The sequence below is a fragment of the Gadus macrocephalus genome, chromosome 16, assembly GCF_031168955.1.
Source record: "Gadus macrocephalus chromosome 16, ASM3116895v1".
NCBI lineage: Eukaryota > Metazoa > Chordata > Actinopteri > Gadiformes > Gadidae > Gadus > Gadus macrocephalus.
Window position 1 is genome coordinate 18,214,474 of NC_082397.1, and position 11,076 is coordinate 18,225,549.

The 11,076-nt window shown below is 48.2% G+C and overlaps 1 protein-coding gene across 1 annotated transcript; it reads right to left on the reverse strand.

The window, feature by feature from the left end:
• Positions 1 to 831: 831 nt before the first annotated feature.
• Positions 832 to 10,805, reverse strand: fzd4 (frizzled class receptor 4). Its single transcript, XM_060074801.1, has 6 exons — positions 9,988 to 10,805; positions 6,733 to 6,870; positions 5,409 to 5,795; positions 4,976 to 5,121; positions 4,365 to 4,612; positions 832 to 3,890 (listed from the first exon to the last, which is right to left on the reverse strand). Exons 1-6 carry the CDS (start codon positions 10,276 to 10,278, stop codon positions 3,460 to 3,462), a joined length of 1,641 nt encoding a protein of 546 aa, XP_059930784.1. The 5' UTR covers positions 10,279 to 10,805; the 3' UTR covers positions 832 to 3,459.
• Between the last annotated feature and the right edge of the window lie 271 nt (positions 10,806 to 11,076).

Below are 11,076 nucleotides of genomic sequence, written 5' to 3' on the forward strand. Positions count from 1 at the left end.
ACCGACCCCTAGCGATCTTACTACTATAATAGCAGGCCTGTCGCACCAGTTACACAAGTTACTCATGCGCTCAGAATTGTTTACATTATCGACTGGGGTTTCCACATTATTGCTATGGGTTTAATTACAACTAGAGGTTGAGCGCGTGCAACGTGCGCACGAAAACTGTAGTCTGATATAAATCTCTGAATTTATACCTGGTTAAAACCAGATGTATTTCTTCCATTAAGCGAAGCTACTCAACCCAACTATGTTAGCTCACAATTATCTTTAAAACCAAAGAACATTGGTGGAGGGGGCCTCATATCTATCTAACTTTAAGCTCAAACTTAAACCGATAATAAATATACATTCACATGGTTTGAGGTGCTTGCTTTCGTTATACTTGAAAAAACAAAACACACTTCAGATTCTTTCGTTTTGGCTAGTGTACTGGTGCCATCCACCTGAACCGTACTAAATTTCTATTTATTCTCGCCCTCTCGGTGCTAGGGTAAGGGGGTGTCCTAGATATAACCTGTAAAGCCCCTTGGGGCTGTAACTTTGATTAAGTGCTATATGAATACAATTGCCTATAATTGCATAAAAATAGCTGTGGATAAATGGAGTGAGGCCTAGAAGGTATATGAGCACATGCTCTTCTGAAAGTGTCTGCCTGAAGGCTTCGGGTGACAAATAGTAACAGCTTCTGGCGTTATACTTACATTACTCTAGGTGGCAGTATTATTCAACGTACGTACAAACCCCTTTTTAAGCAATTACGGTAAATGCGCGCACTGACACACTCACTGACACATGCAGACACACACGAACGCATTCACACCAGAGAAATGTTGTTTTAAAGTAAAAACCAAAAAGGTTTATTTATTTCTTCTGATACAAAAGTGTATTTTAAATAACAAACAATTTCCAAATAAAGCCATTTTCCTTTTTTTTTTTACAAAGATAAATAAGCATTTCTTCTTATAATACATCTATGACATCATGATGTCGCTGAGATACCCTTACAGAGCATATCATGATGACCAATGAAAAGCACTTCATACAAACCAAAGGTTATCGTGTGATTACAAGCAGGCAGAGATGAGCATTATGACGTATCAAGAAGAGAAACAGCACTGATATGGCAGATGGATGGCTGGGGTCGGATGTTATTTAGTTCTGGGTTCAAAGAATTATGCTTTGTGAATGTCTTTTGATGCGCCAAGATCCTGGTCCATTCATGATTGGAAAGGTTTTGTAAAGAAATGGGATTTTAAAGAGAATTTTGATCATTTAATGATTATTTAACCTTAAAAACCAACCCCTCTCTTTACTATGTTTGGGACATGCAGCCTTCTGTGGCCATTGTCATAAAAACAATGGAAAAAAAAAAAGTACCATCAAAGACAAATGGACATATATATATAAAGTAGAAAGAGCTTTTGCAGAATAGATTGTCTCGCAAAATAGAGTCAGAATCTTTTTTTGTCACCTAGCAACATGTCGCCTGCAGACTAAACAATGTATGCCCCGTGAGAGGTGACATCTGAGATTGAACACAGGAGCAAGGACTGTGGAAAACTATCATGACATGGACCTATAGCCGCAATGTTCTGCTCATGGTAAAATGACAGCATCGCTGATCGTGACGAAGGAGAAAAAAGTAAATCGTGACTACTGTCAGCATGGCACGGGTAGAAAGGTAAACATAGAAATAATAGAATTGCAGCCCCTGCCAGCAAATCACACAAGAGATTAAGACCAACAGCAGTTAATAAATAGATTTGGACAGAAGGAAAGCTAGGCTGGCAAGTGGGCGGACAGGCAGAAAGAAAGGCAGATAGACCAAGAAGAAAACTCTTGTTCCAAGACGGAGTCCAATATGTTGTGCCATTAACTGTCAGCCTCTTGTGACTAATGATCAAAATTATTATGCATCCTCGGTAACGTGGGTGTTACGAGTTGGCAAGTGAAACCTAAATTTGGCAAACAAATAATGTCATGAAGTCAGCAAAGTAAACAGACTTGTTAGATGAGAGGTTCTGAGGTTTCCCTGCTATCCTAAAATGTAAAGCGTGAAAAAATATAACTTTTCTATTTTGTCAAAAAGCAACCCACTGAGTTTATGGTATGTATTTGCCGGTGTGGGGAGTGGTGATTAATTAGTACGTAAGCAGTGTGCTTTTGGACTCGTCATTGGGAGATGATTGTCTTATTGCCCTCTGACCTGGTGTTAGGTGATGAGGAAATCATTTCATACACTCTATGATGTTCAACCAGGCCCAGTTGGGGTCCCGGCCAGTTCACTGCTGCTCAGTGCTGTGAGCTCGCGGCGGCCGTGAGCTTCCTCATGTGGCGTTGGACTGCATCAAAATGTACGTAAAAGAAAGTAATAAAAAGGGCCCGGATCACTGATCGGTGGCGTTCGTTTTTCCTTGAAAAAAATAAAAAACATGTCAAATGAACTATTTCCGACTGGAAACATGCAAGTATGCAATGCAATGCAGAATGTGTGGTTTGTTGGTCATCCACGTTAGGGCATGGCCATTCAAACGGACTACCTGTGGCTCTCCTACAGTACACTGTGGTAATTGCTTATTGTGCTGGTTGTCAGTATCAGGTGACCCGGTGACACCTGGTAAAGGCACTCAAATGACCGAACCCACACCACATGACTGAGTGATGCATTAGCATAATGGCTATGGACTGGCTTTTCACATTCTTTCCCTGGTCTGTCTCCACATTGTTTTTTGAGTTGTTTTAGGATTTTGGACATCATAAAACGGCATGGAAGAATAGAAGGTGATCTGGGTATACATGTTTTTATATATTACTTGAGGGAACCTCGGTCTGAGATCAGTTTGATTCCATCCGGCCGTCTCCCCCCCTCGTTGCCCTCTCATTCATTGTTTTGCTTGCTTCTCCATCTCTGAGCGTTTCACGTCTGTCAGAGGTAGAGAGGCTAGTGGTGCTACTTTATAGACGAACCAGTCCGTTCCTTTATGTTCTTTTTCCTTTTGGTCGCCTTCATAAATCGCTTTCAAGCTCTGCCTTCAACCGGCCCGGGGCTGAACGTCCACACCGCCACAACGTTATTCAGTGTAGACCGAGAGGCGAGGTGTGCTTTGGCTTCAAGGGAGCCCCCGGAGCCAGTAAAGTATACGCATAAGCTCTTAGAGAGCTGACATCTTGATGAAGAACCCCCCCCCGCGCCTCCCACCTCAAGTCATATAGTGCATCGTCTTCAGCTTCCCTGATCATCCTCTGCTCCCGTGTCTCTCTGCGTGTACTAGTCTCTCTCGTGGCGGAGACACAGAGACGGTCGGGCTGCAGGGCGTGGGGGGGGCATTTTTCCATGCCCACGTTGCGGCCCTTTTGCAGCCATTTTCCCATCGCCCTCCCCGTCCTCTGTGTCTCTTCTTACGTCTCCCCATCCTAAACTTCTACCTCCCTCGCTCTCCTCCCCCTGAGCCGTCCTCACACCACCGTCTCGTTGCCCTTGCCCGGTTTGATCCAGCCCTCGGGCCCGGCCCCGGGGACCCTCTTGCCGGCGCGGGCCGCCCCCCGGCCGTCCCTCAGCAGGCGGGCCGTGCAGCGCTGCCAGGTGTGCAGGGTCTTGGCCGACCAGATCCACATGCCGGAGGTGATGCCCACCAGCAGGGACATGAAGATGCGCAGCATCTCCGAGGCCACGTAGGAGTCCCGCGCGGCCGAGCCGAACTCCCCCCAGTGGGAGAGCTGGTAGAGGTAGCAGCCGATGACCACGGAGGCCGGCACCGTGTAGAGCACAGAGAACACGCCGATCTTCACCATCAGACGCTCCAGCTTGTCCGTCTTGGCGCCGTCCTTCTGCAGGTTGGAGCGGATCTTGAACAGTGCCACCAGGCCGGCGCAGATGAACAGGGTGCCTGAGGGTGGAGGGAAAAACGTGGATTATCAGACGGATACCAGGGGGAGTCTAGACCAGGGGGTGGGGGGGGGCGCTTTTGGAATTCCAGTTGAAAGTTTGTTGGGTTCCGAGGTCCAACATCTGCAGTCTTACTTGTGGGCGTCAGACAGATGTCTCTGAATGAGGTAGAAATCGACCTTTAACTAGTCCTCTTTCTCTTCAGAGATGGCATCAAAACATCCCGCTCCTGTCCTGCCATGCAGGTTCAGCCTTTTTAGTTCACCGTTGTCACCACCGCCTCCATATTGGCTTAACAGTGGAACCCCAATGCCCTCCCACTCCCTGCTTTTACGTTTTCTACAGAAAGCGAGCCGAAATGCTAGACTCTCAAAGTCCCCTCAGGCAAGCCTGGAGGTCAAACGCAGCTAACCATTCCCCCAAAGAACCCCCCCCTGCCCCCTGGTGCAGGAGGCGGGATGAAGACGAGCTGTACCTATGAGGAGGTAGGTGGCCAGCGGCGCCACCACGAAGCCCGTGAGCGCCTCCTGCTGCAGGTTGCCCACGTAGCACAGCCCCGTCAGGTCGTCGGCGTCCACCAGCCGCATGATGAGGATGACGATGGTCTTGACTGCGGGGATGGCCCAGGCGGCGATGTGGAAGTAGGAGCTGTGCATCTCGATGGCCTCGTGGCCCCACTTGAGGCCGGCCGCCAGGAACCAGGTGAGGGTCAGGATCACCCACCTGCACCCAGAGGGAGATGTTAGTATAGGAACAGGCTCTTCTGCATTCCTGTCTTATCAAATTAATGGAAATCCAAGGCTTCCCCTGTGCTTAAACAAACGGTGACCTCGCCCCGTTTCTTTAAGTGTGTTAGTGTGTGTGTGTGTGTGTGTCTGCGTAAGTGTGTAGTTATATGTGTGCCTGTGTCGGCTTTAGTGTGTATGTCCATTAATGTGGGACTGTGTGTTGGGGTATGTGTGCGTGTACACAATATAGGTGTGTACGTATGTCTGTTTCTGCAGAAGTATGAATGCCCGTCGTTAAGTGTATATGTGCGTATGTGTATGCGCTTGTGCACGTATGCGTGTGTGCGTGTGTACCCACCAGAGGGATGAAGCCATGCCAAAGAAGTAGAGCAGGAGGAAGACTATAGCGCAGCCGGTGCTCTTTAACCCCTCCTGGACCAGCACGGGCACCGCCGCCTCCTCCAGGTCACAGGACACCCGCTCCCGGCCCAGAGTCAGCCGCACCTACAGGAAGGGAGAGAGAGAGAGAGAGAGAGAGAGAGAAGGAAACCAGGGTCACAACTCAACTCAACACGTCCAACTCAACCTCTCCCATGGATCAGAACGGATAAAGAAATGAACAGATGCGAATCTCCACCCTACGTTGCTTCAGCGCATTCAATCAACAAACGACACTGGCAGCTAGTCCGCGTCCTTCCTCCTCCACCGTCGCCGATCAGATGTGTTGACAGATCATCAACACGTCCATCCCGTGGAGGACCTTTCACCCACTGAGCGGGCGGTTCACTCACCAGGTAGGCCACGCTGTACAGGTTGCAGCACATGGAGAGGAAGATGATGGGTCTCTCGGGGTAGGAGAAGCGCTGCGAGTCCAACAGGAAGGTGAGCACGGTGAGCGTGGTGGACAGAAAGCACATGACTGCCCAGGCCGCCATCCAGGCGTCGGTGAACACCTTGGCGCCGCGGCGGTACAGGCCGCTGTCGTAGCCGCACTGTAGAGCACAGCTGTGGCTGCGACGGACCCAGGCGTACTGGTCCGGGGCGGTGCCCAGGGCCTGGCACTCCTCCTCCTGGGGCGCCAGGGGCCGGGCCGGGTGGTGCACGTCCTCGTCCCCGGGGCCCTCCATGCACATGTGGTTGTGGTCGTTCTGCGGCGGGAACAGGCTGCAGTTCAGCACCTGGATGGGGGAGGGGGGGGGATTAGTGTTGTTGTTATGGGGACAACATAGGAGCACGGCAGGGAAGGGGAGGGGTGATCCCAGGCCAAAGGTTTAGGATTCCAACCCCCGAGGTCCGGAAGGTCTAACGAGCCGAGGCCTATCCCCTGTCCCTGCTCGGGAGTTACATCGTATCCCGAATTCACTGCAAGGCTCGAGGTAACCTGGTCTCTGAACGTTTGCGTAGAACCCTGGCGGCGTAGTGACCGGAATGGTTCACATACTTGCCGTTGTGCTTTGCGTGTTGCTGGAGGATTCCACTTGAGGGCACGTCAGAGAACCCGCATTTGTATGATGTAAACAATAACCCGGGCACGGGCGTAATAGCCTCGGACTTGTTTGCATTTTTTTTTTGCAGGTTTCCACGGCGACTCCTCAAACGGTACTAATCTGTCACCAGTTCTTTTGACCGGTGTGATCGTCACTATGCAGCGGCAATCACGCATCAAGACAAGCTAAAAGGGTTTGCAGAAACGGTCCATTAGCTGTTCTGCAGAACTCTACGTCATGGTTGTCACTGATGAGGTGCCCACTGACCCCTGACCCTGTCACGTCTCCATACCGCCGCTGACCCTGTCTATGGGTGGATCTTATCTGGCGTTAATTCCTGAGGAGATTCACAACCAACATTCCAAAAAGTACCAAAAGATATGCGAGGCAGACACCCTGACCATGCTCAAGCATAGTTCAAAGCCTCCTTTTCTTTGGATAAAAGGGGGCTGCTGAGTGACATCATAACACTAATGACTGCGCAGACAGACCCATATTCATGACTTCTTAGCTGGGGTTTCTTAACTCATATCTTGACGTTTACACAGCCCTCTGTGTGGTGTTTGTTTAAGGCTTTTACGGGTTGGCAAGGTGAGAGTGTAGTGATTGTGGGTTGGTATGATCTTACCTCAGGCCAGATGAAGCCGAACTCGTTCAGCACGGGGAGGCACTTGCGCTTGACGGACAGACACATGCTACCGCACGGACCAATGGGGATGGGCACCTTGTCCGTGCACATGGGGACGTACACTGAGCACAGGAAGAACTAGAGGGAAAAGAAGGACATTTTGTTGTTACACATTTCCATATTTCTGCTATTTATTTTTCCGCTTTAAATTACACTATCCCGAGGGGGGAATGAATTATCACTTTCTTAATATACAGAGTCTCTCATTGGGCTAACTGAAACAACAAAACTAAAACCATCTTCATCCTCTTCGCAGTTTATGAAGAGGCACTCCAGAGCTTGATGAGGTGAAAATCTCAAAGATCTCCAAAGAAATGCATTTAGGTCAGTTAAGTCTGTTTCTGAAGTTTTAGAACAGTAATAGGAACGTTACAAACTTAGTTTTGGTACTGGCGACAGTCCCGCCACGCATTAAAATCCCAAGCGGCTGACAGTGAGTGATTTGTTCACCCAGCAGTGGTTGTTCTGCAAGAGAGGATGTGGCGGAGACCTCCACCCATTCTAAAGAACCATGTCCAAAGCTAAAAACAACTGTCAGCACTACTGACAGAAATGGGTTTCTTTCATCCTAAAATCAAAAAAACATCAGACCTGATATTCTTTATGCATAATTTGTTGAATTAATGTAAATATTGTTCCTCTAAACTGAATGTTTCTACTGGCATTTCTATTCATCAGTAAATGTAGAGGTTTTGGGAGTTTTGTAGAAGTACTAACCGGGTCCAATAATAGAACACGGAGTCTTTCACAGTGAAGGATAAACCCCAACAGAAAACGGTACCGGAGGTTTGAGGACAGACCAGGAAGAGGCCCGTAAGGCTATGCAAACGACCACCCTAGAGTTCAGCGTTGTAAACTCCTGCGTCACCACACAGGCCCGCACAGTGAGAAATTGGATTTTGAATGCAGTCACAAGTTGAGGCAATCAGGACATATGACTATTTGATAGTCATCATCATCCCATCGTGTGACTGTGTTCATCTCCCGGTCAGCCGCCACAGTCATTCTCTCTTTTTTAATCTCTGTAACCACTTCAGCATTTTATGTCATTCATTCGTTCCAGTGGGGGGTTCAGTTAAGGTCCAGCTTTCTAATTTCCGAACCAGAGCACTTCTGAACATTCTCCTGACACAACCGTCCGCTGGGTACGACCAGGAAGTGGTGTTATCTGCGAGCAGGGGGAAATGGCTCTGCTCAAAATGAAGCAGGGATCTGATCCCTGATCAGTATCTAGATTGTGGTGCGGCTGTGCTCTCCTGCAGCTGATGCTGATCTCAAGCAGCGTAACATTTCCCGTTGAATGTAGTCTGGAGTCATGTACCCTGTCCCTGCTCTAAACCTGGTCATTTATAAAGGGTCCAACTGGGTTCGTTTCCCATCGTCGCTTCCTCTAGTCAAGAGCACACTTAATTGCAATTGGGTTAACAGAAAACGACCCATTTTCTGTGCAACACAATATAAAAAAAACTTGACTTTGCATCTGTATGCATTTCATTAACATAAATGAGCATCACATGTCTAGTATGTTTGTGTGTATCTGTACTGTATGTGTGCATATCTGCAGTGTGTGTGTGTGTGTGTGTGTGTGTGTGTGTGTGTGTGTGTGTGTTACGAGCATAGGGCACATATGAGGAGAGTGAAAGATGGCGGGCGTCACAGTGTCATTTACTTTCCCACAGTCTGTGTTGGGCCGGTGACAGGGGGCAGGCCCGGGTGCCCCCCCACCCCCCTGACAGTTTGAAACCTGAGTGGAGCAGCCACTAAAAGCTGCTTGGGTTACCGGCCAGGAAGCCTCCCATTAGGGCCCATGTAAGTCGATATGGTTTCCCTTTTCTCTCTCTTTGTGTGTGTGTGTGTGTGTGTGTGTGTGTGTGTGTGTGTGTGTGTGTGTGTGTGTGTGTGTGTGTGTGTGTGTGTGTGTGTGTGTGTGTGTGTGTGTGTGTGTGTGTGTGTGTGTGTGTGTGTGTGTGCGCACATGTGTGGCACCACTGAGCTAGTCTGATGGAGGTTATTTAACAGACCTTTACAGGTTGGCTCTCCAACACAGCTCTGGTTTTATTCACGTTTTTTTTTTCACAATTAAACACGAAATGTCAATCAACATGTTGCACTCCTCTGGTCTGTAGACAACAAAAGACACAGAATCAGCTTCGGTTCGAGTGTCTCTGACCAATCAGACTTTACATTTAAGGGGGCAATTTCTTTAAAAAAAAAAGAAGGAATTTTAGTAGGAGGTGACGTTGATGGCTAGAGATGTTTTTGGGAGGGTCAACCCTAATGTATTGACTGAGGTAAAATTATTTGTGTAATAATAAATCAATATTATACAAATGATTTTACCTCAGTCAATACATTTTTAGTTAGTTCGACTTTAAGTTATTAGACTATAAAGACAAGACGTAGTATGTAATATAAAGTGAAGAGGCTAGATGAAGCAAGCAACTTAACATTATAAAAGCTATTCAGAGATGAACCTCAAGAACTTCAATTATTCAAATCATGAGAGTCAAATAAGATCTCAGACGAGCGGAGGAATCCGTCTCCTCGTGCTTAGTGCATGAGATGAACAAGCAGCATTTGTTTAAGGACACTGAGGGAACTATTGTTGATTGAACATGGTAGTATAGTAGCCTGACTTCACTGTTGCTGTGTTTGGTAGAAACAAAGAATCAGGCCAGATTATAAAAAGAAACCAATAAAACACACAGTGACCATTACACAACTCAACTGCGAGGCGACATATCCATCTTTCTTAATGCGATCAATCTTAACTCTATTGCTATTGGCAGCAGTAAGTCACACTGCTTTGGAAAGTAGTTAACGAACTGTAACGGTGCTGTCATGTGCTCTGTTAACCCCCCCCCACACACACACACACACACACACACGCACATATTTAAACACGCACGCACGCGCGCGGCAACCAAGTGCAGGCGCGCGTGAATGATGGGGGGGACAAGTCCCTGAGTTGAAGTTATAAATAATGTTATCCTAGTTAACTAATTTAGAATAGACATGAAGTTGATATAAGGTCAGGCGTTGTGGCTGGCTGTTTGTTATGATCTGCAGTTCTGCAGACTCGGAATACGTTTGCATAGAGCCACTACACTGGATCTAACGTTACAACATCTCGAGAAAGTTTGAGTATAATAGCCTATTTCAAATCCGATGTAAATATATCCACGTTGAACCCACCTTGAGTTGATTAGAGCAGCCGTACTGGATGAGCGGCGTGAACGTCGTAAGCTGCAGCTCCGCGTCCGACTGCAGCACGTTGCCGACCAGATTGGGCATTTTGGTAACGTTATAACCGAGACCCTGGCACATGGCGATCCGTATCGGGTCGCAGGTCATCTCCTCAACCTCGTCGCCGAACGCTACGGCACCCCGTGGACCCGTGAGTCCGCACAAGAGTAGCAGCAGGGTGAGCAAAAGCACCTCCGGCGTCCCGGGACCCCTCGCAGCGGCTCCCCCAGCCGGTTGCATTGTTGTCACCGTAAGTCCCCTCGGTCGGTGGGACCCGTGGAAACAAATACTCCCCGAAACAAATCGGGAGCTATTCTCAACCTTGCAGGATCTGCCTGTGTGTCCAGTTATAAGGGTCCTCCTGGTAGTCTCGCAGCCGACAGCCCAGCCACTATGGGGAGAGTACGGTCCGATGCGGTGCAGCACCTCACTTTGAAACGCAGCCGTAGTGTATTGAGGACTTTCCCACTCCCGGACATCCAGTGGATAGCGGAACCCCGAATCCTCAAAGAAACCCGCGCACACTAATAACTAACAATAACCGGATAATAAACGAGCCGTCTGTTTGTCACGCCGACATCTGATAATCCCTTCGCTTTCATTCGTCAGTGATGTTTTCCCATTTCAATTCCGTCAGAAAGTTGCGTTTTTGGGGGGCACGCGTCGCTCAGTATGAGCGTTGTTTAGGGGCTCCAGCTAGAACTGCTCGCGCGCCTTGAGCACTCAGCTATTGGTGTGTCCAACTTGTTTAGGAATGACTGCTCCGCTCCCCCAGTAGGAGTTTGACCAATCCATGGCCTGGAGTTGAGTTCCCTGACCAATCCCTGGCAGGGATAGGCCCGAAGGGGGCGGGGTCCACCCGCTGCTTTCCAGTCATTCCAAGCACCTCGCTCTGCATACTCCTTTCTCCTTGCATCTCACCTTCCGATTATTTATCCTGTGACCTCTCACTTCTTCTTAAACTTTTCCTTCATCGTTGAAATATATTCTCCATTTAACATGATATTTAATTTGGGCTAAATCTTTTGAAATTCGTCG

What these genes read in the sequence shown, in the direction of transcription:
- fzd4 (XM_060074801.1), bottom strand. Translation starts at nt 10,278, where the DNA reads ATGCAACCGGCTGGGGGAGCCGCTGCGAGGGGTCCCGGGACGCCGGAG. An exon ending in TCGGCTTCATCTGGCCTGAG is followed by an intron (nt 5,796 to 6,732) that starts GTAAGATCATAC and finishes TCCCCCATCCAG; the next exon opens with GTGCTGAACTGCAGCCTGTT. An exon ending in TGTACAGCGTGGCCTACCTG is followed by an intron (nt 5,122 to 5,408) that starts GTGAGTGAACCG and finishes CCCTTCCTGTAG; the next exon opens with GTGCGGCTGACTCTGGGCCG.